We start from the raw sequence: 25,936 nt of genomic DNA, 5'->3' as shown, positions 1-25,936 counted from the left end.
TCAAATATTATATTTTCAGCCACCTTGTGCTTTATTAATTAGTTTTACATAAATCTATTTTGTCAACAGGTTCCACACAAATGAATTAAGTACATCCAACTTATTTTTTAAAATTTCTTTTATTGCCAACACATTCAGTGAGCATTTGTGTAAACCCAGTCCAAAATAAAACACAACAGCTCATTAGGATTAGTAATTAACAGTATGTAGACAGATGCAACATCAAGACTTTAAATTAAATGTCTGTATCTACCAGAAATAGAAGAGAGAAAAAAAAAACGCATTGAAGATCACATAACACATTGATAAGATGACACTTGAGTTATGCACATGTGATGCTAGTAAGGTCTGAGAGTGTTTTTTTCTTTTAGTGTCTAAAATGGATAGCAAAGTTGCTATTTGCAATGATTGCTTAGGGTCAGTCCAGTAACACAATGCCAATGAAGTGCTTTCCTTTAACAATGCAAAGTGAAGTGTCCACCTCAACAGCCACAATTTAAAAAAAATTTATGTAACAACAACAACAACAACAACAATAATAATAATAATAATAATAATAATAATAATAATAATAATAATAAATAGTCCACTGATATTAGCAATCAAAGAAAATTACATCACCATCCCAAATAAAACTTTAACAAAACATGCCAACATTATGGTCTAACAATAAAACAGCTTGTCAGCGTTCAGTTTTTTTGCAACAGCACAGCAGTAACCATTTAACACTTGCCACTGTCAACATTTATTTTACTAGTGTTTGGGCAAAAAACTTCAGATGGAAACATTTTAACATGGAAACAATTGTTCGTCTTTAAAAGTCCACAAAATATACATTCATCCTGCATTCCCAACTTGGATGATCTGATATCCTCGTGTTGGTGTTGTTCCCAGACCATCATGAAAATGTTGTCACATTGTTGTGACATTATTCTTTTGCGCGCCAAGCCATTCGTGCATTTATGAAATTCCAGTGTTGCAAGGACAATATCAATTCTGCTTACTGTTTATTAAAGGGTTACGGTTAGGGTTAGGGTCAGTTGATCGGCAGACAGAGGCGGTTTCACGCAGCTTAAGTACAGTTTTTTGTTTTACGCCGGTTTTTCCCGAAGTCGCAAAAGTATGACGTCACAACATTCTGATTGGTCACTTGCAATGTTGATCCTGGAACAACATTTAGTATGATGATCTGGGAACAACACCAACACGAGGATATCAGATCAACCTCCTAACTTACCCTTATTTTTAGTATGTATTGCAATTACCTTTACAATGCACACAATGTAACACAAACTGAATATGAACATATTTCCACCTCATAACAATATGCCTTGACACTAATATACACACCACCCTTCAACATTTCTGGTGCAGTATCATCTCTCAATTAAATCCTTTAAATCTCAATACTTTTGATTGTCTCTTACTAGCCCCCCACAACAGTAAAATCTCTCAAATTGTAGTAGTTTACAAACTTTTCAAAATGTTCTAAATTTCTCTTAAATGTAATTTTCCCGTTATCTGTCATTTACAAATTACCATTTTATTCCCATTCAGCCTCCGAAAAACTTCTGTCCATCTGACAGAACATTCATCATCCAAATTAAAGGTTGGCTTATTCATTCAGTGTATTCTTGAGCAACTGTACCTTGGTCAAGAGTATGCTGACATACAGATGAAGGAAGAGCTTCTGAAGTACTTCAAAGAAAGCTTTCAGTCTTGAGGTTAACTGAGATTCAGTGCATATATCCCACCCATTAAGAGTGCACATGCAGAGGCCAGGTCTTCCAGGTCATGCAGGACACACTAGATGGTTATACCCACATCGGCTGGAGGAGTGCTGGCATCAGCTCTTTCGATGGTAAAGATAGCAAGGGTAATTTGTTCCAGCTCCCTCTGAACAGCTGTAGCTTAGACACAAAAACATAGAAAAATGGCATCCAGTTTTAAAAAAAGAAAGAAAAAGGGCCAAAGCTACCCTTTAATGACGTAAACACAATATTAGGAACATGCACCCCAGTGTGCCACTATTTCAGACTACAGATTCAACGATAAATATAAATAGTTTGGGTATACAAGAAGATTTCCCAAAACATTTAAACAGGTTCCATGCAAATTACAACAACAACAACATGCAACAACATTAGTTATTCAAAATTTGGTTTAATACAGATAAAAAACTAAACTAAAATTACCAACCAATTATTCTTTGAAGAGGATGCTTGGGTCTTCATTCAGGTAAAAAGGTAGTGCCCTGAGGACACACTCCCTCCCCTTTTCAATACTTTCCTTCTGTAGAGAGTGGCAGAGATACAGGAAGAGAAAACAGATATACTTTAGGATGACAGAAACTCACATTATACGCAAAATGAATGACATATCCACTGCACAGATAGACATGTACACAAGACCAACTAATCATCACATGGACATGAATAGTTAACCTGTTGGGCAGGGTTTCCACCACATTATATATGTCCATAATGGAGGTAAAGACAAACTAATACATCATCTTTTTTGCATTCAAAACATAACATAAAAACATTCACTTCTGGTTTAACCTAAATCAAGGGATCAGATTTTACATATGTTTAGGTACCGTACTTTCTGGACAATAGAGCGCACCTGTATATAAGCCGCATCCGCTCTATTTTTAAAAAATTTAAAAAAAAAAAAGATATACAAGCCGCACCCAGCTATAAGCCGCAGATATCTATGATGAAAAAAATAGATATTTACTGCATGTACAGAACAATCTTGTAGTGCAAATGTACAAGTATGTACCTGAACAGATTCTTTCCGAACAATGCCTTTTAACACGGCAGCAACTTTGCTGATTAAAACGTAACAGAACCAAGAGAAAATAACCGCTATTTATTTACCTCCATTTTTCCTGTATTTGAAACCACAAGTCACTTTAATCATCTTCGCTGAAACCCATGAAGTCGTCTTCTTCAGTGTCGGAGTTGAACAGGCTCAGAAGCGCTTCATCACATCTGTCTCCATCAGTCTCGCTCTCCGTGTCACTGTCATCCTCCGGTGAAGTTGGCTCTGAAGGTGCGCCGCTCTCTTCGCGCAGCAGTCCAGCCTTTCGGAACCCATTGGTGATGGTGGATTCTTTCACAGCACTCCACGCTGTTAGGATCCACTGACAGACATCAGAAAAGGATGCTTTTCGCATGCGGCCAGTTTTTGTGAATGACTTTTCACCGCTTGTCATCCAAGTCTCCCACTCAACCCGTAGTGCAGCTTTAAATGCCCGATTTACACTGATGTCAAGTGGCTGCAAAAACTTTGTTGTACCTCCAGGAATCACAGCTGGAATGGAGTTTGTTTTCTTGATCGCTGCTTTCACAGAATCTGTGATGTGGGCCCTCATGCTATCCAAAACAAGCAGTGCTTTTTTCCGGTGAAAAAATCCTCCCGGGCGCTTCCCATAGCACTCCGTTAACCATTCCTTCATTAGACCTTCTATCATCCACCCTTTGGTGTTAACTTTGACCACTATGCCTTTCGGGAGTTGTTCTTTCGGCATAGTTATGCGCTTAAAAATCACCATTGGTTGAAGTTTTTGTCCGGATGCCGTGCATGCCAGAACGCAGGTGAAGTGCGTCCTCTCATGGCCTGTTGTTTTCAACAACACGGATGATGCACCTGTCTTGTTAACGGTCCTGGTCAGAGGCAGATCAAATGTTAAAGGTACTTCATCCATATTGATTATGTCGTCTGGTCCGATGGAGTTTTCTTGTATCTTTTTTTCAACGAATTTGTGGAAGTTTTCAACTTTTTCCTGATAGTCAGGGGGGAGTTGCTGACAGAGAGTGGTCCGTGCCCTGACGGACAGGTTTTTACGTTTCATAAATCTGAAACACCATGACGGCCCACCTTTGAAATCTTTAATATTCATTTCGCGGGCGATTGTTTTGGCTTTCAGTCGGATCTGTACAGTGGATACACCTCGGCCACCTGCTCTCAGTGTGTTCACCCATTCCTCCAGGACATTTTCAAGTTCAGGCCACCTGCTTTTATGTCCTCTGAAAGCTTTTCTCGACTTTTGGCATTGCATGAGCTCTTCCCGCTGCCGCCTCCAACGTCTCACCATAGACTCATTGACGCCAAGCTTGCGTGCAGCAGCGCGGTTTCCCTCCTGGATAGCAAGATCGATGGCCTTCAACTTAAAACTTGCATCATACGAACTTCTTCGTGTGGTTTCCATGATGAAGGGGCGAGGATTTGAAAATAATTACCAGTTGGTAATTTGTTGTGCGTGTTCTATCTGCTAAAGAAAAAGTAGTGTATTCTTCTTTGCATTGATTTTTCATTTATCTTGTTTTTTATTCTAATTCTGGTTAGAGTCCCCCTAGTGGTGGAAGAAAAATCCACAGAATAGCCGTACTTTTGTATAAGCCTCATGGCTCAAGACCTAGGGAAAAAGTAGCGGCTTATGGTCCAGAAAGTACGGTAATTTAAATTTTCCAATGTTTTGAGTACCAAACTTTGTCTTGCTTAATATAAATGTAAGTGCACTGTGCAGCTACCATACACTAGCTGTTTAAATTTGAAAATGATCTTATTAGCCATAATATTTTGCTACCAACAGAATAACGCACCTGTGTGGCTGGGGCCAAAGTTTGTCTAATTTTCTTCCCTGCAACGCCTCCTTTTTTCTTGAAGACTTTTATGAGCTGGTCAGTGTATTGGTCAAGTTGTGCAAAAAGCCTTGGAACATGTGCAGCAGTAGTAATCCTCACATATTCTGCTTCCACCTGAAAATATGTCAACAAACACAACATACTGTACTGTAAATATACATACTATATGTACACATATACAAACTAAAACTAATGTAGAAAGACCTCATTAAAGCTATAATTTTAACACAAACATTTACACAAAATGCTAATGGAGCCATTACAGCTTTTATTGTTATTTATCAAGTTCCAAAAAATATTGATCACAGCTGATCTGAAAAGAATTTCATGCCTCAGGCCCTTGAACTGCAACCTTTACCATGGTTCAGATGTGGAGACGAAATAACAGGGGCATGGGATGGGTCACAAAAGAAAACTTAACTTATAAAACAGTTTTGTTTTTAAAAGTATAACAGTTCACATACCACATACAAGCTCAGCAATACCACATACACCACATCAGTATAGGAGGGAGCAGGTAAAGGCAGGATCTGAGATTTATAAAGTAAAACAAGAAATCCATTACTTAATTTCAAGAAGCAAATTATTGTTTGAATTACAACTAAATAAAATACTACTCAGAAGAAAAGCAAGAGATTGACACTGCCATGTGCTAACTTTCTATAGAAGCAATTATCACCAGGTCTGTCGACCTCCATTGTCTGTCCACTCATATGTCTTGAATAATTTTATTTAAAAAAATTAAGTGTGTACTTTCACAAACTGTAATTTATAACTACATTGATATGTATAACTCCGCTAGGAAACATGCTGTATTTACAGACCATTTTTACATAATACAGATTACTGATAGAGCAGAACAATGGTGTCACAGTGGCTTTCGCCCTTGACTTTTTGGATTTTAAATGTCACTTTATGCTATCCTTGCTATCCTATTCGATATTTCCGACTCTCGGATTACAGAAAAGGAATCCCAAGAAAGCAAATGGAAAAATAACCCCTTGAAAGAATAACCCCATGAACCCCTGTAGCTAATCCCTTAATAAAACAAAAAACAATAAAAATGTTTCTTACACAGTCCACAAAATAAGCATGTCCAGGACCCAGTAAAACTAATGTAAAACAAGCGCACGCAAACGATATAACATGTCTTGTAAGACAAACGCAAAATATAACCATGCTGGACATATAGATACTACACAACATAGTCAAAGAAAAAAAGTGGTCTTACCTCTCAAAGAAACAGTAGCTTGGCGCCAAAACAGCCTTTTTCAGTTAAATTTGAAGTCTTCCGCATGAGCAGGCACAAGCCGTGAAACCTTCTTGTTCTGCGCGGTTTCATTACAACTGTTTTTGCATTACTGCCACCTTGTGGATATACAAGGTATATCGATCCTAATTGACTTAACTTAAATGTTATGCGATCAAGTAACACATTAGTATTATGTACGTTGAATAATAGACACAATTACGTAGACTTGATTAGAAAAACACATGTTAACTTAACAAAAACATATATTTTAAGTAAAATGAAAATAAATAATTAATATACACTGAACAATCCACCTCATTCATTTTTTTGAGTGTAGTGACAGTAAGATGGAGGCTGCATATGACACCATGACTGAGTTCACAGCTGTTGCTTTAATTCTAACGTTTAAGACTATTGGCATCGACTCCGTTTTAATAAATGAGTGCTGGGAGGCGTCATTTGACTTCAGGAGCTCTTGCGATGCTCTTACTCTGCGGGAGAAAACCAAAAACCAAAAGTAGCAAACATGGAGCGATATGACTTGTTTAGATTTTGGGAAACGTGCATCGACAGGTACAGTGTCCTTTTCCCCGCATCTTTAAAAATGATTCATGCATACAGTGGGGCAAAAAAGTATTTAGTCAGCCACCGATTGTGCAAGTTCCCCCACTTAAAATGATGACAGAGGTCAGTAATTTGCACCAGAGGTACACTTCAACTGTGAGAGACAGAATGTGAAAAAAAAATCCATGAATTCACATGGTAGGATTTGTAAAGAATTTATCCGTAAATCAGGGTGGAAAATAAGTATTTGGTCACCTCAAACATGGAAAATCTCTGGCTCTCACTGACCTGTAACGTCTTCTGTAAGACGCTTTTCTGTCCCCCACTCGTTACCTGTATGAATGGCACCTGTTTGAACTCCTCATCTGTATAAAAGACACCTGTCCACAGCCTTAAACAGTCAGACTCCAAACTCCGCCATGGCCAAGACCAAAGAGCTCTCGAAGGACACCAGGAAAAGTATTGTAGACCTGCACCAGACTGGGAAGAGTGAATCTACAATAGGCAAGCAGCTTGGTGTGAAGAAATCAATGGAAGACATACAAGACCACTGATAATCTCCCACGATCTGGGGCTCCACGCAAGATCTCATCCCGTGGGGTCAAAATGATCATGAGAACGGTGAGCAAAGATCCCAGAACCACACGGGGGGACCTGGTGAATGACCTGCAGAGAGCTGGGACCAAAGTAACAAAGGTCACCATCAGTAACACACTACAACGGCAGGGAATCAAATCCCGCAGTGCCAGACGTGTTCCGCTGCTGAAGCCAGTGCATGTCCAGGCCCGTCTGAAGTTTGCCAGAGAGCACATGGATGATACAGCAGAGGATTGGGAGAATGTCATGTGGTCAGATGAAACCAAAGTAGAACTTTTTGGTATAAACTCAACTCGTCGTGTTTGGAGGACGAAGAATACTGAGTTGCATCCCAAGAACACCATACCTACTGTGAAGCATGGGGGTGGAAACATCATGCTATGGGGCTGTTTTTCTGCCAAGGGGACAGGACGACTGATCCGTGTTAAGGACAGAATGAATGGGGCCATGTATCGTGAGATTTTGAGCCAAAACCTCCTTCCATCAGTGAGAACTTTGAAGATGAAACGAGGCTGGGTCTTCCAACATGACAATGATCCAAAACACACCGCCCGGGCAACAAAGGAGTGGCTCCGTAAGAAGCATTTGAAAGTCCTGGAGTGGCCTAGCCAGTCTCCAGACCTCAACCCCATAGAAAATCTGTGGCGGGAGTTGAAAGTCCGTGTTGCTCGGCGACAGCCCCAAAACATCACTGCTCTCGAGAAGATCTGCATGGAGGAATGGGCCAAAATACCAGCTACTGTGTGTGCAAACCCGGTAAAGACCTATAGTAAACGTTTGACCTCTGTTCTTGCCAACAAAGGTTATGTTACAAAGTATTGAGTTGTATTTTTGTTATTGACCAAATACTTATTTGCCACCCTGATTTACGAATAAATTCATTACAAATCCTACCATGTGGATTCATGGATTTCTTTTTCACATTCTGTCTCTCACAGTTGAAGTGTACCTCTGGTGCAAATTACTGACCTCTGTCATCATTTTTGGTGGGGGAACTTGCACAATCGGTGGCTGACTAAATACTTTTTTGCCCCACTGTAGATCCCCCACTGAGAAAACCCTTTTATATACTTTCTCCTTTGTACACGTTTTATATAGAACTATATATAATATCATTTCTCTATATCTATATTTTCAGAAAAATTCTTTCCACACAATAAAGAACAACAATTAAACAAATGCTTCAAACAAAACAACAAAAAAAGGGAAGATGAAAGAAAGAAAATCACGACTGAGGCTGAAAGAAATCTCTCCTTCCGGGTCATCCGTGGATCGAGTTTCCTTCGAGACGTGGGCAGCGATAAGCAGAGTTTTGTATAAGATTAATTATTCAAAGTAAGCTCAGGTATGCCGTTCAGCGGGTTAGTTACAGCGCCGGGAGTAGCCTGGGAGAACAAAATGATACAGAGACTGCTTCAGGTTGCTTTCCCAAAATCAACTCAAAGTTTATTCTTCTGTGCAGGGTTTTTATAGGCAGAAGGGTTCGTGTGTCAACAAGTTTCAAGTTACAAGTTACAACCATATAAGGAAGTTCCCCCTAGATCTGAAAGGGACCTTCTATAATCTCAACATACCTTTGACAGGTCCATTAAACACTAGACATTTAGAATCCTTTAGTGATATAAGTTTGCACATGGTAGAATACGACATGTAGTTATTTGCATTAGGAAATGTTTAACCATATATACCTAGAGGCACATAATCAATGGTGTGTGATCTTTAGCAGGCTGCAAACTTAATGTGCACTCGAGGAATGCACCTGTCCTATTGTATCACGGCAGGATCAACGCAGCTATGCCTGTTCCAGTTTAAGTGCCTTCTTTACATATAGATGAACTGTTGGATTTTCCAGACCAGCAGGCCAAAGGAAGTTGCCGTGGGGTGACAGCAAGAGGAGATGAAGTTTAAACAAAGGGCATTGCAGAAACAGGGTCCTTTGTATAATATCATCAAAAAAGGTATTCAGTACATGCTCCCAAAATACTAAAATATCTAACAGAGGCCAGTTTGGCACTTTGTCATGAGAACATGACAGAACTCTGTTAGTTGACGGTAAATAGCGATACTCTATTTTTCTTTCTTTTTTCTTCTCCCTCGATGAGAAATGAAACACAGCAGTACTTACTTGGCACCTAAAAATGCTGGTAGAATGAAAGATATCAGTGTTTTCATAGTTATATGTTTAGTGCACGCCTCCCCCTCCAAACTGCTCAGAAGATCGAGAATTTTTAGAGAAGAGCAGGAGGGAGGCGTGTCAAATGAGAGGAAGAGAGCAGTAATAAAACACGGATGTAGAAAAGAGAAGCATAATGTGCACATAACACACAGGAGATGGAAGAAGAGAGGACGCCAACGTAAAAAAGAGAAAACAGCGAGGAGCGAGAGAGCATTCGTCCCTTTGACAAATGTTGGAGGTCTTGAGCCTGGAAACAGCAGACCGTCTTTGAAAACAGTATCTTTGAAAGATCTGAGTCACCCACCCCAAACTGCTCATCTGCTGCTGGACACTTCAGTTGCACCTCCACATGCCACCAGTGGAGGGAGCTGCCGAGTTTTACAGCAGATGACGCAGCAGGTGTAGTTGCTTTTGGAGAAAAAAGAGAATCAGAGGACAGAACGAAGGCCCACCTCCAGAGGCCTCCCTTCCAGAGGGGTAGCAGAGCCAGTGTTCCTGGTCCCTAGGTGGCGCTGTGTCGGGCCTGTCCCTACTATACCCTGGTGGTGGAGTGGGGGTGGGGCAGGGTGTTGTTGTGGCCGGTGGAGGGGAATGTGTTGAAGGCGTGAAGAGGCTGCATGCTGGTGATGGTGCTGAGGGTCACGGTGATGGTGTTTGGCGTCATCAGCGGCACGTTGTCGGGGGCGCGGCGCAGCGCCAGGGTGTAGTCGGCAGGGCAGGCGGACCGCAGGATGTCGTGGGGTCACAGGGGCTCCATGTCGTGGTGAGCGTTGTGCTCCCAGTCCTTCATCTGGTAGGGAGTTGGATGACGAGTGGTTTGAGGAACGTTGTTTCTGGGCCTCATGGTGCCGGGGTCACGGCCTGCGGGGGAGCACGTAGTGGTGGGAAAGAACACGTCGTGCAGGCTGTGAAGATGAGGGACTAATTCCAGCCAAAAGGCCACTTTGTTAGCTCTGTAGTTGTCTCTGACACGTGGTTTCAAACCGATGTGAAGGTCCTGCTTGTCCTTCGAGTTGAACTTGGTCCAGATGACCTCCTCGAAGCGGTTGGGCTTGGTATGAATGAACTTGGTGTCCTGAGGGACGGGCAGGTTGGGGTCCCTGGTGGAGCATAAAGGTTAAACGTTTCAGTTCAAAGTTATATTCAGTCTCCATTATAAGTAACATGTGGCATCAATACACTGAATACAGACAGGAGGCCCATTCTCTGTGCAACCTTTAAACTATCTAAGACCAACCGGCTGCTCTGGGATCTGGATGCTTTTGGTGAACCAGTATGTTCAATTCTTCAAAGCCACACGGGAATTAAACTAGCAACCCAGATTCAAGTATTCAAGATGACTAGATGGCTATCAGAGAACATACAGTAACGTGTACAGTTTACACTACTGTGACATGAGGCCTACCCAGTCTTTGCAAAGTTAGTCCAGTAAGTCATGACCACAGCGCTCAGCATCACATCGTTCTTGGAGAAGTTGCACGGGAACTTGTCCGTGGCACCGATCATCGGTATGCCGAACACGTAAGGTATCTCGTCTCCGTGCGCGGCGTCGGCCCACTCGGGCCGCGTCTCGGTGTGGCAGTGGTGGTAGAACGTGTAAAAGTAAACTGGGGACTGAAACTCAGCATGGAGTTTGGCAGTGGCCACAGCTGGTGCCACCCACTGGTGGTCCGTAAACAGGGCCAACAGAGTCTTCCGCCGCATGTCGCCGTTGTCCCTGTCCGCCCAGTCTGTGTACATGAACTTAATGGTCTCCCTCAGGATGTCTTTGCCTGGTGAAGAAGCACAGGAGGGGACAAAAGGAGGGGGAAGAAAGATAAAAGTGAAAACTGCTAAGAGTAAAGTAACAGCAGTGCAAGACATTTTTTAAGAGATCGGTCTGATCAACAGATATGAAACCAAAGCAAATGTTGGTGAGATGAACCAAGAGCCAGGAAGCGAGTGAGAAATCTAGAGAGGAAAAAAAACTCTTTCTGATAACAGAAGGAGTGACAGGCAGCAGAGAGGAAGCATGACTGTATTATCCAAACATGTCTGTACTGTGACTGTGGTCCGGCTGTGAGGGGTTCGCAGGCTGTGAGGAGAAATTGTGGAAGGCAAAGGAACTCAGACTCAAGATATCTTTACATGTGCACACATGGACGATTGTCCACCGTCCAATCCATCCTGCAGCAGACGTGTGCAGGACAGAAATGAGACAGAGGAAAAACCGCCCCGGGCATCCAGGACTTGCCTTATTTATACAAGTTTTCAAGGAAGTAGGAGTGGCAAAAACATTTCCATAAAAGGAGAAACTGTTCGCTTGTCAGCTGAACCAGGAGATAACTTGGTATGTATAGAAAATTCAGACATCTCCATAAAAGGGAAGAGAGAGAGGGGGAGCGCCAGTCTGTCTGTTAAAACCGGATGTCACCACATTCCTTTAAACATATGGCTTCAATTTCTCTCTCTCTGTGTTGGCTCCAATTCACAAGCTTTCTTCCTTTAATGAAGCTACAAATAACATAATCACAAAATTAAACAATCTCTTATCACAGGCCGATCTGTCAGAAACACCGACACTGAGATTGGGAGCCGACTACCTGGGGGATGATAGCATTACTGCCCACAGAGCCTCAAAGGTTAAGGCGCAGACACGCCGTGATGTGGATGAGTGGCTCTCTTTAGCACGCTTGTCTCTTGACGCTTGCACTTCACTGGGCTCACATGTTACTGATTCCATTCTTTACTCGCATGTTTTAAACCAGGGGTGCCCAATCCCGGTCCTCGAGCGCTACCGTCCTGCAGCTTTTAGATGCATCCCTACTCCAACACAGCTGAATCAAATGGTTTGATCTCTTCAGCATGCCATCATGTTTGGCAAAGGCCTGATAACAAGCCATTCATTTGATTCAGGTGTGTGGGAACAAGGATGCATCTAAAAGCTGCAGGACGGTAGCTCTCAAGGACCGCGATTGGGCACCCCTGTTTTAAACGCTTAAAGCACTTTCACAGGTTTTGATATTCTTTTGAAAATTCATGTGAACTCAAGCTGTCAAAATTGTAATGTAAGCTTTGATTATTGTCCACATTTGTCATTTTAACGATTATTCGTTTATTTCAATGAATACAGCAAACAGAAAAAAACGAACAAATCAACAAACGCGGCTCCTAATGAGACAAAACCTGATGATGCTGCAAAATGCAGTTAAGTGAGAGGAGGCTGTAAAATGGAATAACTGAAAAAGTGGCAGTGTACAGAGGTGGCATCCTCACCCTCTGGGTAGCCGTAGAGGTTGTCAACAAAGTTGGAGATGGTGTAGTCGAACGCCGCAGCTGAGATGCCGTCGTTGTCCTCACTGTCGTCCACAAACTTCAGCCCCTCTCCCTGGTTCACTCCTATCAGGATGTCATAGTTTCAGAACTCCCCCTGGTGGAGCAAATAAGGAAGAACATGCTGAGTGCTGGAACAGAGCCTGTGTGCATCACAAGTCTACAACAGGAAGTGCAGCTGAAACACAGCTTTGTGAATTGGCAGCATTTCATTTCCCAGTAAACAAAATAAAGATTAGCTGTTGCCATGAAATTCCTACTATAAACTGTAAATACTGCAATATATGCAGGGTTCATACACATTTTTCAGGGTCAAATTCAAGCACTTTTTAAGCACATTCAAGGTCGATTTTCAAGCTTTTCCAGCACATTACCAAAAACAGATGAAAGCATGTTTCACTTTCACTAACAGAGGCGAGGCTGCCGGATACTGATGCCACCAGGCCCTCTGACCACCACCAGTAGGCAACGGGTGAAGTGTCTTACCCAAGGACACAACGACCAAGACTGTCCAAGCCGGGGCTCAAACCAGGAACCTTCCGATTACAAGGTGAACCCCTAACTCTTGAGCCACGATCGCCCAGTGGGGACATTTCATTTTCCAGCAGGAAGCTCCCCCTTTTTGTTAAACCCTTTAGATCAGGGGTCGGCAACCGCACGCGGCTCTTTAGTCCTTATGGTGCGGCTCTGCGTGGTTTATGAAAATAAATTAGTATTTAGCTGAAGTGTATTTTATTTGTGTTAGTTCTTTTTTTTTACTTGTAGTTCTAAATTGGAAGATTATTGTGATTTTGCAATATACAAATATACAAATAAAACACTGAAATTTTAAGTTAAGTTTGAAAACAGTTTAAAAAAAAAATACCCCATTCCAAAATGTCTTGTGACAATCTCATTGGCTTAGGGAGTGATGATGTCATAGATCCTAAGAATCTTAAGTCCTTTGATGTTTTTCCTTAAGTAGGGGTGAGAAACAGCAAGGTTTAGTTCGTCTCAGCAGCATCTGTGTTTGCAGCCTACAAAACGTTCACCACAGAAACATTTGGAAAGCTCTTCAAAGTCATCGTATAGAAACTCCAACATGTTTCCAAGAAAAAAACAACCAATTCCAAAAGATTACGCCGCCTCTCCTTCCTGGCGTGGCCGGCCAATTTCCCCAAATGGCGTCTCATCCTTCCAAAGGGCATTAGAGGAGAGTAGGAAGGAAAACTACCTTCTCCAGAAAAAAATGCAACAAATTGAAGAAGAGAAACTTCAACTGGAGGACAAATGTAGACGAATGGAAGCCCAAAATAAAGAGCTGGAAGAAAGACAACAGCGCCAGCCGGACATAAAAATTATTAATGAGGGCTGGGGAATCAAGTTTGCTCAGACCTGAGAGCAGATTGTGCACCTCATTAAAGAAAACAGGCAAAAGAGTGCAGAACTAAAAGAAATGACCAACCAGCTCCAAGACAAGAAAACGATGACTGATAAGATACAACGGGATCTCCAATACATGGACCGAAAAAATCGGCTCCTCCAAAGACAGCTCCATGAAGCTGTGGAAGAAAAGAAAGAATTCCTCCAACAGAAGGAAGAGCAGGACAAAAACCAACGAGACATGCAGCACAAACTGAAGAGCATGCAGGAAAAATACCGCATGCTGAAAGAAAGCCTGGATGAAACACTGCGCCAAAATAAAGACCTTCTTCAACAGAAAGAGCAACAGCAGGAAAGACTGAAAGAAGGAAAACGTATCGTCCAGGACTTTGAGTCTAAAAATCTAAAACTGCAAGAGTTTTGTAATCAGCTGGAGGACAAAGCAACTAAAGTGGAAGAAGAAAAGGACAAACTGGAGAAACGCTGCTCACAGATGCAGAAAAGTATCGATCAGATAGCGAGAAACAACTCCGAGCTCGTTAAGGGGATTTTGGTGGAATTCAATAACTTGAAGCGTGAACACACTCAAATGCAGGTGCAAAAACAACAAGAAGACAAAATACATGAAGACCTGCAGCTCACGCTCCAAGAAATCCAGAAAAGAAACGAGCAGTTAGAAGACAAGCACAAAGAGGTCCAACAGAGAAATGCAGACATGCACAAGGACAAGCTGATACAGGAGGCAACATCCAAACAACTCAAAGACAAGCTTGAAGAACAACAAGCAACATTGGAAGAGGTGGAACAAAGATGTGAGAAACTTGAAGAACAAAACGCAGAAACCATCGATGAGCTGAGAAATCTCATCCTGGAGAAAAAAGCGCTCGTGGAAAAGTGCATGAAAAAAAAGAAAAAATGTTCCGGAGGAGAGACGCTACTGCTTCCTCACCTGATGTAGCCTCGTCTTGCTCCACCTCTGTTAACCCCCCCAACCAGTCCCGGCAGTTGACTGTCCCCTCCTGAGCCTGGTTCTGCCGGAGGTTCCTGCCCGTTTAAAGGCAGTTTTTCCTCCCCACTGTCGCCAACTGCTTGCTCAGAGGGGATTGTTGGGGTTTTCTCTCCTCTGCCTTGTTTCTTCATTTACTTGCTTGTTTAACTTTTTTCACCTTATCTAAATAATAAACCAATTAAATTTATCCTTTGAGTATTTTTCATCTCATCTTTACAGAATCTTTCCAAAACATTTTCAAACATTCAGATCTGTCTTTTATTTTCTTCTTGAAACCTCATAAATGGTGAACTAAAGACCCAGAATATGGTTTGAAACATAGTTTCAGCTGAAACTGGCATAACATGCTGTGCGTGTGTGTGTGTGTGTGTGTGTGTGTGTGTGTGTGTGTGTGTGTGTGTGTGTGTGTGTGTGTGTGTGTTTGTCAGGGTATCACTAGTTTGGTCATCATGTTTAGACTCATTCACTCCAACGTTATTTAGGCCAAATCTTTAAAACTGTATGATTGCATACACATTTTCAATTCACTTCAATCGCACAAATGCAGAAATAATTATTTGCAGTATCTTATTTATTATGAAAATGTCATGCCTGATCATTTGTGCCTACACCACCAAAAATGGGGGCAAAAGGGAGGAGATCATGTTTAATCGGCTATAAGAAAAGGTCAGAAATATAAGTGCCGACATGAGCAGTGTCCACAGAAACCTCTGAATCTCAGCTCAAAGCTCAAATAAACCATTTCTACAACCAGCAAACAAAGCAAAGACACCAAACAGTTAAAAGAGCAGTGACATCACCACGAATCTGTGGTCAGGTAATATCCATGTTTTGATTGATGATTTTCTGGAGTTAAATGTGAACCGAAGCATATTTTGGGTGTTATATGCTATTAAATACTTTTAAATAAATTAGGTGTGGAAATAAAAAAATCAAAATTTCCTCTGTTTGAGTCACAGAAACTTTGACATAGTAACATTTGCAGTAAGTCCTAAATGTTCACCTTTAAAGTGTTTGTGCTAATAACACCATGTGCAGTAAGACAGGCATGGAGAACAGCACTGACTGGGAGAGGCTTTGAACAGCTGACACACTCAGTTCAGTTCAACATATCAGACTTTAAGAATGCACAAGCACCTAAAATCTATTCATTTAGTCTATCATCTGTGATATTATCATGTAAAATGATGATGTATCGTTCACCTCCATTGTTTAAACAAGTAGCCCTTAAGTATTTAATATTCATATGTTAAAACACTGAAATTTGTCTGTTGTCTCACTGGCTGATAGTGTTAGGAGAACTTATACGGATGGATTTAGTGGCAGAAACACACACGGGCACAAGATAGTAGTGATGCAGATTTATATACAATGATGGGAAATATTTACAAGGGAAGGGGCTATATACAGTGACAGGTAAAAATGTGCAAGGAGAGCAGAGCTGAAGAGACGAGACGGAGCCGAGGTATGCGAGTGGGCAGATGACGCACCGGAGCTACCTGAAAACGAGGGACAAACAAAGTTTACGGAGTAACGTCGATAGCCGAGAGTTAAACTAAAGTGGACGGGGAGAGTTGGAGAGCTTACTTGAAACACAGAACTACAGCTGTAGCGGTGGTCACAGACTGGTATGAAGTAACTTTCCGTCACGAATCCAAAGAAGCCAACACAAAGAAAACTAGGCAGGCAAGCAGGCAGCGGGACAGGCTAGGAAAAAGGAGAAGCAGGCAGGAGATGGATCCTCAAAACATGCAGCGTAATAGCGTGGAATCAACAGATTCAGCTTGCACCAACACGTTACCACTTATGACAGCGACAATACTCCGACACCAGACGTCCGTGACTCAGCTCCATAAAAGCGCTCACTGATGACGTCCGATGCGCCGCAGGTGTGCCGGAATGCCATCAAGCCCCGCCCTGCCTACCTATGCCAAAAAGGGAAACAAAACCCAAAAACAACAATACAACTACCCACCACCTCCTAACAGATAGTGCCCCACAGGCCTCAGTGTGAGCTTGATGCCATTATAATGTTACAGTTGTTTAATGTGTAGGTGCTCATGATATAGACCACAGGGTCTGTGTAGATACAGGTGGGACACAACACAGAAACTTGTCACTAACATATGTTCCTCTCTCGTGATCAGTAACATCAGTTTTCACTGCAGTGATACAAACCATGAATTACACCCGTATAAAACCCTCCCAAATCAAAACAGCTCACTGATGCAGATCCTCTGCAGTGCCTCTCTTGGTTCTTTTAAAAATTCCTGCATGTGTGAGTTGCTGAAGCACACCCCGCCGTTCCCCCTTTTTGAAAACAAAGGAACGGTGGGACTGAGGCAATTTTACCTCAGGATGGCCAGTCACCAATTACACAATGAATTTCTTTTGCTGAATAGACATGTATATGAGATTCATTTTGTCAGGTAATCATATCTTTGTTGTAGATGACTCAGTCTGCATTGTTTTAATTAAACAGAAAATTTCAAAGAAAAACTACTAGCAACAGCCAGTAGTGCCCCTCAGCCTCCCAGCAGATGTACCTATGTAATGAATTTCTATATCCTATGTCGCCATGTTCTCAAGTTATCAATTTACAAGATTTTCATAAACATTTGACCTCAAGGTCATGGTTACTGATTTTAAACCAATTATAGATACACCTGTGGTATCAGTTTGAAACTCCTACGTCCCTTCGTTTTCATGTTATTGCATTCACAACTTGGGTGGACTAGTTGCTTTTTATGTTTAAGGGTTATTGATATAAATTCTGTGTTTCTGTGAGAAATCTGATGTTAAATATTTATATTTCCATTTTTTTAAAGAGTGTATGATAACTAGTTTACTTAACTATCTGTTACTCTCAAATGTAAAGGATAATTAATCAAATTTTAAAAAAGTTGTGAATCTACTTCATATTTCATGCTGCCTCCTGACTTCTTAGTGACAAAAAATACAGAGAAATTCAGGAAAACAAATTCAGGGAAATTACACCTCCTGCTGTCCAAATTTCAACAAGATTACAACAGTGTTGCATCTTTTTAATTGTTACTCTTTTTTTAACTAAATTTTGATTTATTTATTTATTTTGAATCCTACACTTCCTCTATTCAACTGTAACTACACAAAGCAGCCATGAATGTCCAGCACACGTGTGTGTGTGTGTGCGTGTGTGTTTGTGTGTGCGTGTGTGTGCGTGTGTGCGTGTGTGTGCGTGTGTGTGTGTGCGTGTGTGTGTTTGTGTGTGCGTGTGTGTTTGTGTGTGCGTGTGTGTGCATGTGTGTGTGTGTGTGTGTGTGCGTGTGTGTGCGTGTGTGTGTGTGCGTGTGTGTGTTTGTGTGTGCGTGTGTGTTTGTGTGTGCGTGTGTGTGCGTGTGTGTGTGTGTGTGTGTGCACTGTCACGATGCTCTGACTGGTCAGTAACTCTGTTCTACATATTGTAGTAAATAAGCTGTTGATAAGATGAACAGGTGCTGACTTACCTGTTCCTGTTTTTGGGAGCCAGTAAACAGGCTGCTGGTAGCAGGTGGACAGTACAGCCTGGCTTATCGTTATGGTAACAGCAGGTGGGTGGGACTGGGTGTGTTTGGGGAGGGGGTTGGGTTACTGTGTTAGTATATTAATAGTATTCAAAAACAATATGTATTTACTGATGCTGCTCATCCCCTCATTGTTTAGTATATGTAATAAATAATTGTTATTATTATCAGGTTAAGTGAAATTCATTCAGTCCAACTCAAAGAGAATTTCTATTTGTGCAAAATATTCCGTTTGCATAACATCAAGAAGCATAAATTCTTATTAAAATATGTAAGAAAACCAAAGTGTTGTTTAGTTAGTGGATGGATGGCTGAAGGGTAATCTTGGTTTCCTTTGTTTGGGACAAACATTTGGGAATATTTGTTTGAGAGGAAGAAGTTTATATTATATATATTATATATTATATATATTATAACACACGATAACTTTAAATGAATGTCGTGTTTTTAATTCCGGACTCGTGAATCTCAACCCAGCAGCAGCGGTAACGTTTGCACGTCCTCTCCCGTTAATGCGGCAGGTAAATAATCAACTAACAGTGCATATTATGTTAGTGTGATCTGCCTTATTACAAAACCTGCCATTACTGTGCATTTAGTGACCATGATGAGAGAGACAGAGTCTGGCTCAGATGCTGGCAGTTCTCGCTGCAGTCTACCGGTAGCGTCTCCTTTCAATACCCATCCCTATTTGTCGGTACTGCGCAAAGTGGCCAACAATCCAGCAGCAGCGACCGATTGGCTGTTGGCGGTCAGCTCCGCCCTGTCGTCCAGCCAGCGCCTGTCCTCCTCTCTTGTCCTGATTGTGACTTATCTCATCATCATGGGTCAGGAAAACATCTGCCAGCTGGCTTTGAAAGCAAGCCAGGCTGTCGCTGCTGCCGACCCCTGCCAGGTAGATAACCCACACAACTGTTCTCTTAAATCTGTGGACTGAATATAAAGTAATGCATGTTGTTCCCAGCATTAAACGTGTCATCGCTCAGCTTTATTTTCTTTGCCCCTCCCTCTCGCTCTCGGGCCGTGCAGGTGAAGCGGTCGCTCTGCAACAGTTAAGGCTCGGAGTGCCATTAGGTGTGTGGTGGTAATTAAGCTGTGACACTGCACAGCAGCGTGGTGTACCTAAGGACCATGATGCTGTCTCACTGTTTCCTTATTTGTAACCTGTCTCATACTAAAGTGTCAGGACTTCATGTGTGATCTATGAAGCTTTAACTGACTGCAGAGTACAAGATGGGCAGCACACATTTAGTATCACAAGGGCAGACTCAACCCTGCTCTATCTGTTTATGCTGAACATCCTGTGAAGCTGTCAGTTTGTGTGCACGTACAGGTCAGTGATGCAGCCTCTGTACGGTCTGACAAAGTGCATTTAATGTTTGGTTGGTGTGTTTGCTGATGTGGGTGTTTCCCTCTGCAGGTCCCGCCCCTCGTGCTGCTTCTTTTGTTCAAACTGACCAAAGAAAAGAATCCCATCCTGGCTCACGCTGTTCTCACAAGCCTGCCAAACCTTGGCACTCATAAGGTACGCAGCACGACTAAGAAGAACCTGTACTGACTGTGAGCGTCTGGAGACGGGGCTGGAACATCAGCAGCACCTTTCTACTTCATCTGAGCGCTCACAGTGTGTTTAAGTCCATCATACACACAGATGAGCTTTTATCTGTGGGGTCATCCAGGTCATGTAGTCTGAGGAGCTTCTCTTCATCCAGGAGGCTTCTAGAGTTTAAAAACCAGGGACCCGCGTGTCCCAAATACCAGCCTGTGAGCACAATCCACCAATAACAGTGAATAACTGAAATGTTCCCCTCTCGATGTTTAGCACTTTGACAAAGGAGCAAAGAGAAATTCCCACGTCTCCCACACAGTTTTCTCTGTGTGAACACAGACAGTGTTTCTTGTACCCTGTTTGTAGGAGCTGGGATTGGACTCCACCACAGCAGCCTCTGTGTGGGATAGATGCAGTGCTCTGTAGTATAAAGCACTCTGTCAGTGAGCTGGACTCTCCAAACCAGCAGTCATCGTCTAACATCTGCCTTCTTCAGCTGTAACCGTGTGTTTCTCTTGTAAACTTGGCTCTGATCATATGTGCTGTAATATTCCAGCTTTGCTTCCCGATCGTGCTGCACAGTCTGCACATGCTGGCCGGCTCCCCCAAGCTGAGAGCAGTGGGACTGCGCCTCATGACCGCTCTGTGGAAAAAACAGGTTTGCAATAATAACACATTACTATAAATGTCATATTCATGTGTTCAAAGCTTCTGTTTGTCTTTGATTGTGTGCTGCTTTGGTCATGTCTGTAAGGACCGGGTCTACCCAGAGCTGCAGCGTCTAATGAGCCAGCAGGACAGCAGGGTGGTGCTGGGGAGGGACGCCCAGTGGGAGCAGATCCTGGCCAGGGCCGCCTGTGTCAGGGACATCTGCAGAGAGAGGTGGGTCCTCCCATACTTACAGAAACAGTGGGCACTTCCTACATTCACTGGTTCATTCATTCAGTGGACTTTGCATGCACAGTGCAGACAGTGTGAGCTTCCAACACCAGGATTCTTCATCTTCCCTTCTAATGAGTAATAATCACTGACTGGACTCTTCATAGATGTTTCTGCTCAGCAAGCTGATGAAAGTTCAGAAAAATAGAAATATTTGTTTTTTCAGTCACATCAACTTTGCTTGTTAAGATAAATGAATGCACTTTGTAGCTTTGCAGTGAATGAAGCCTCAGCTCGACGCTCCACTGAGTCCCTGTTTCTCCAAAAATCAGCAGGAGTCCAGTTTTAAATATTTCCGTACAAATGTCCAGAGCAGCTACATGTGCCTGAATCCAGAAGGATCAAAGTCTTACAAAGTTCAGTTCAAACAGAGAGACTGAGAGGCAGCTAACTTCCTGTCTCTGCCAGACTGTCAAAATAAAAGCATACATTTGAAGCAAAAGAAATCAAACTATTATTATGTCAGTCTGTAAGCATTGTTTCCCATATAATACAACTCTAAGCAAGTGAGCCATAACTTTATACTTTTAACCTTTAACCCAAACTATGTTGATCATATAAACTCCACAAACTGCATCCAGGCTCCTGCACACGTCCTTTACATGTTAGCTGTTAGCTAATGCTTGTCAGTTTTTGTGAACTGGCCTTTATGTGTGTTGATGAAATAAAACGATGATTTTATTTGATTATTTCCTTTGTTCTAACCAGCTGGTGCACACTGTCCATCGTCCTGGGGCCTGTTACACCTGCTAACATGTACATGCAGCTTTTTTAGCAGCATTAGTGAAAACCTGGGAAACCCTCTGGATGGATGCTACAGTACAAATTTAGCAAATCATTGAGCTGTTTTGTTGTTTTCACAAATGCTTACGTTTGCTTTTATTGTAAAACATTTGCAGCCAGAAGAGTTTGCAATGATAAGAAGCTGTGTTTGGCATTTACTTACTTACACGTGTCCTGGCACTTTTAATGCTTTTTTTAAAAATAAAAATGGTAACAAAATTAGAAGAAACACATTTCCCACTTTGTTCACGCTGATGTGTGTGTTAACCAGGCCTTACCAGCATGCAGGGGACATGGTGGCTGCCATTTCACTCACTTTAAAACAGTGCAACAGACCAGACCTGGCAACCCCGGCTGCTCTCGTCCTGCAGGGACTACAGCAGCTGTGTCGAGCAGAGGTACCTCGCCTGTCTCCATTTGTCTCTTTAAATTCAGGAATCATCATTTTTCTGGATCATAACTTTTGAATCTTTTCCAAAGTTCTGGTCTTAAAACAAATCTTTCTTTCTCAGGTGGTGGATATTATCTCAGCATGGAGAACTGTTTGGCCTGAGCTCAGCTGTCACTCACAGCCAGAGGTGGTTCAAGCCATCACTGAGCTTTTGGCTCTGGTGCCTCAGCTCACAGTTAAATCAGAGCAGTACGAGGTGCGTCGTAACGTTCATGTTGCTCTGTGTTGAGGAGCTAACAGAGCGACACAGGAACTCCACCAGGTTATGTTTTTCTCTGTGGTTCTGTCTGTAAACAGGACTCTCACCAGCTGTTTGTATAACCTCACTGTAGAGTCACATCTCTACATCACTGTGTTTGGTAGCTAAAGTTAGAACATCAATGTAAAGTTGTGTAGAAGCACAAAGTACAGACGTGTGAGGGTCCAGTCCTCAGAGTCCTGCTGTGGTCGGACTTCACAGTAACTAATAAATGGATCAGCGAGTGTGAGCATCTTTTTAAAAAGAGAAGTTTTGGTCATTTGTTGCTCTGGAGGATTCAACACAGTGCAGCAGTGGCCGTCCCAGCAGATGAATCCTAGACCATGCAGTGCTGCTTGTTGGAAAGCTTTCCTCCTCTCTAACAATGATATGGCAGTACAGCTTAGGTTTGCAAAGTTGCATCTAAACAAACACAAGACCAAAACCAAACATGGCGTATTAGCACAGGACGCCTGATAGGGATGCTTTTGCGTTGCAGCCACAGGACCTGCGCAACACCTTGCAGTCACTGAGTCAGACACAAATTTCTCTGCTGTGTGAACTTAAGCTTAGTGAAAATCGGTGAATGTGAAATAAAACCAACGGCTAAACCTCCTTAGGAAACTCAACTCCTTTGGAGTCAGCACACCCATCATGATGACTTTTTACTACGCCTTCCTTGGAGATAAATAAAGTCTCTCTGATTCTCATTCTGATTCTGATAGATGCAGTGCTCTGTAGTATAAAGCACTCTGTCAGTGAGCTGGACTCTCCAAACCAGCAGTCATCGTCTAACATCTGCCTTCTTCAGCTGTAACCGTGTGTTTCTCTTGTAAACTTGGCTCTGATCATATGTGCTGTAATATTCCAGCTTTGCTTCCCGATCGTGCTGCACAGTCTGCACATGCTGGCCGGCTCCCCCAAGCTGAGAGCAGTGGGACTGCGCCTCATGACCGCTCTGTGGAAAAAACAGGTTTGCAATAATAACACATTACTATAAATGTCATATTCATGTGTTCAAAGCTTCTGTTTGTCTTTGATTGTGTGCTGCTTTGGTCATGTCTGTAAGGACCGGGTCTACCCAGAGCTGCAGCGTCTAATGAGCCAGCAGGACAGCAGGGTGGTGCTGGGGAGGGACGCCCAGTGGGAGCAGATCCTGGCCAGGGCCGCCTGTGTCAGGGACATCTGCAGAGAGAGGTGGGTCCTCCCATACTTACAGAAACAGTGGGCACTTCCTACATTCACTGGTTCATTCATTCAGTGGACTTTGCATGCACAGTGCAGACAGTGTGAGCTTCCAACACCAGGATTCTTCATCTTCCCTTCTAATGAGTAATAATCACTGACTGGACTCTTCATAGATGTTTCTGCTCAGCAAGCTGATGAAAGTTCAGAAAAATAGAAATATTTGTTTTTTCAGTCACATCAACTTTGCTTGTTAAGATAAATGAATGCACTTTGTAGCTTTGCAGTGAATGAAGCCTCAGCTCGACGCTCCACTGAGTCCCTGTTTCTCCAAAAATCAGCAGGAGTCCAGTTTTAAATATTTCCGTACAAATGTCCAGAGCAGCTACATGTGCCTGAATCCAGAAGGATCAAAGTCTTACAAAGTTCAGTTCAAACAGAGAGACTGAGAGGCAGCTAACTTCCTGTCTCTGCCAGACTGTCAAAATAAAAGCATACATTTGAAGCAAAAGAAATCAAACTATTATTATGTCAGTCTGTAAGCATTGTTTCCCATATAATACAACTCTAAGCAAGTGAGCCATAACTTTATACTTTTAACCTTTAACCCAAACTATGTTGATCATATAAACTCCACAAACTGCATCCAGGCTCCTGCACACGTCCTTTACATGTTAGCTGTTAGCTAATGCTTGTCAGTTTTTGTGAACTGGCCTTTATGTGTGTTGATGAAATAAAACGATGATTTTATTTGATTATTTCCTTTGTTCTAACCAGCTGGTGCACACTGTCCATCCTCCTGGGGCCTGTTACGCCTGCTAACATGTACATGCAGCTTTTTTAGCAGCATTAGTGAAAACCTGGGAAACCCTCTGGATGGATGCTACAGTACAAATTTAGCAAATCATTGAGCTGTTTTGTTGTTTTCACAAATGCTTACGTTTGCTTTTATTGTAAAACATTTGCAGCCAGAAGAGTTTGCAATGATAAGAAGCTGTGTTTGGCATTTACTTACTTACACGTGTCCTGGCACTTTTAATGCTTTTTTTAAAAATAAAAATGGTAACAAAATTAGAAGAAACACATTTCCCACTTTGTTCACGCTGATGTGTGTGTTAACCAGGCCTTACCAGCATGCAGGGGACATGGTGGCTGCCATTTCACTCACTTTAAAACAGTGCAACAGACCAGACCTGGCAACCCCGGCTGCTCTCGTCCTGCAGGGACTACAGCAGCTGTGTCGAGCAGAGGTACCTCGCCTGTCTCCATTTGTCTCTTTAAATTCAGGAATCATCATTTTTCTGGATCATAACTTTTGAATCTTTTCCAAAGTTCTGGTCTTAAAACAAATCTTTCTTTCTCAGGTGGTGGATATTATCTCAGCATGGAGAACTGTTTGGCCTGAGCTCAGCTGTCACTCACAGCCAGAGGTGGTTCAAGCCATCACTGAGCTTTTGGCTCTGGTGCCTCAGCTCACAGTTAAATCAGAGCAGTACGAGGTGCGTCGTAACGTTCATGTTGCTCTGTGTTGAGGAGCTAACAGAGCGACACAGGAACTCCACCAGGTTATGTTTTTCTCTGTGGTTCTGTCTGTAAACAGGACTCTCACCAGCTGTTTGTATAACCTCACTGTAGAGTCACATCTCTACATCACTGTGTTTGGTAGCTAAAGTTAGAACATCAATGTAAAGTTGTGTAGAAGCACAAAGTACAGACGTGTGAGGGTCCAGTCCTCAGAGTCCTGCTGTGGTCGGACTTCACAGTAACTAATAAATGGATCAGCGAGTGTGAGCATCTTTTTAAAAAGAGAAGTTTTGGTCATTTGTTGCTCTGGAGGATTCAACACAGTGCAGCAGTGGCTGTCCCAGCAGATGAATCCTAGACCATGCAGTGCTGCTTGTTGGAAAGCTTTCCTCCTCTCTAACAATGATATGGCAGTACAGCTTAGGTTTGCAAAGTTGCATCTAAACAAACACAAGACCAAAACCAAACATGGCGTATTAGCACAGGACGCCTGATAGGGATGCTTTTGCGTTGCAGCCACAGGACCTGCGCAACACCTTGCAGTCACTGAGTCAGACAGAAATTTCTCTGCTGTGTGAACTTAAGCTTAGTGAAAATCGGTGAATGTGAAATAAAACCAACGGCTAAACCTCCTTAGGAAACTCAACTCCTTTGGAGTCAGCACACCCATCATGATGACTTTTTACTACGCCTTCCTTGGAGATAAATAAAGTCTCTCTGATTCTCATTCTGATTCTGATCGTGATACATATATACGTGTGTGTGTAGATGTATTTGTGTATTCATGCCTGGATTGTGTTT

General features: G+C 42.4%; 3 protein-coding genes, 1 long non-coding RNA gene and 1 pseudogene across 4 annotated transcripts; 3 read left to right on the top strand and 2 right to left on the bottom strand.

The window, feature by feature from the left end:
- Positions 1-1,205: 1,205 nt before the first annotated feature.
- On the bottom strand, positions 1,206-5,951 carry LOC113033047 (uncharacterized). Its single transcript, XR_003273987.1, has 5 exons — positions 5,884-5,951; positions 5,117-5,182; positions 4,611-4,766; positions 2,200-2,292; positions 1,206-1,910 (listed from the first exon to the last, which is right to left on the bottom strand). It is a non-coding gene; the product is annotated as an uncharacterized LOC113033047 (long non-coding RNA).
- Positions 5,952-9,723: 3,772 nt separating this feature from the next.
- LOC113034066 (neuroligin-2-like) lies at positions 9,724-13,636 on the bottom strand (annotated as a pseudogene).
- LOC113034065 (trichohyalin-like) lies at positions 13,635-14,873 on the top strand. Its single transcript, XM_026188359.1, has 2 exons — positions 13,635-13,902; positions 13,933-14,873. Exons 1-2 carry the CDS (start codon positions 13,635-13,637, stop codon positions 14,871-14,873), a joined length of 1,209 nt encoding a protein of 402 aa, XP_026044144.1.
- A 5,526-nt stretch (positions 14,874-20,399) lies between these two features.
- On the top strand, positions 20,400-22,498 carry LOC113033036 (focadhesin-like). Its single transcript, XM_026186306.1, has 4 exons — positions 20,400-20,673; positions 20,770-20,897; positions 22,009-22,135; positions 22,250-22,498. Exons 1-4 carry the CDS (start codon positions 20,605-20,607, stop codon positions 22,415-22,417), a joined length of 492 nt encoding a protein of 163 aa, XP_026042091.1. The 5' UTR covers positions 20,400-20,604; the 3' UTR covers positions 22,418-22,498.
- A 656-nt stretch (positions 22,499-23,154) lies between these two features.
- On the top strand, positions 23,155-25,224 carry LOC113033037 (focadhesin-like). Its single transcript, XM_026186307.1, has 4 exons — positions 23,155-23,399; positions 23,496-23,623; positions 24,735-24,861; positions 24,976-25,224. Exons 1-4 carry the CDS (start codon positions 23,331-23,333, stop codon positions 25,141-25,143), a joined length of 492 nt encoding a protein of 163 aa, XP_026042092.1. The 5' UTR covers positions 23,155-23,330; the 3' UTR covers positions 25,144-25,224.
- The last annotated feature ends 712 nt before the right edge of the window (positions 25,225-25,936 follow it).

This window comes from Astatotilapia calliptera, chromosome 12 (assembly GCF_900246225.1).
Source record: "Astatotilapia calliptera chromosome 12, fAstCal1.2, whole genome shotgun sequence".
NCBI lineage: Eukaryota > Metazoa > Chordata > Actinopteri > Cichliformes > Cichlidae > Astatotilapia > Astatotilapia calliptera.
This window is presented reverse-complemented; position numbering and strand designations above follow the sequence as displayed.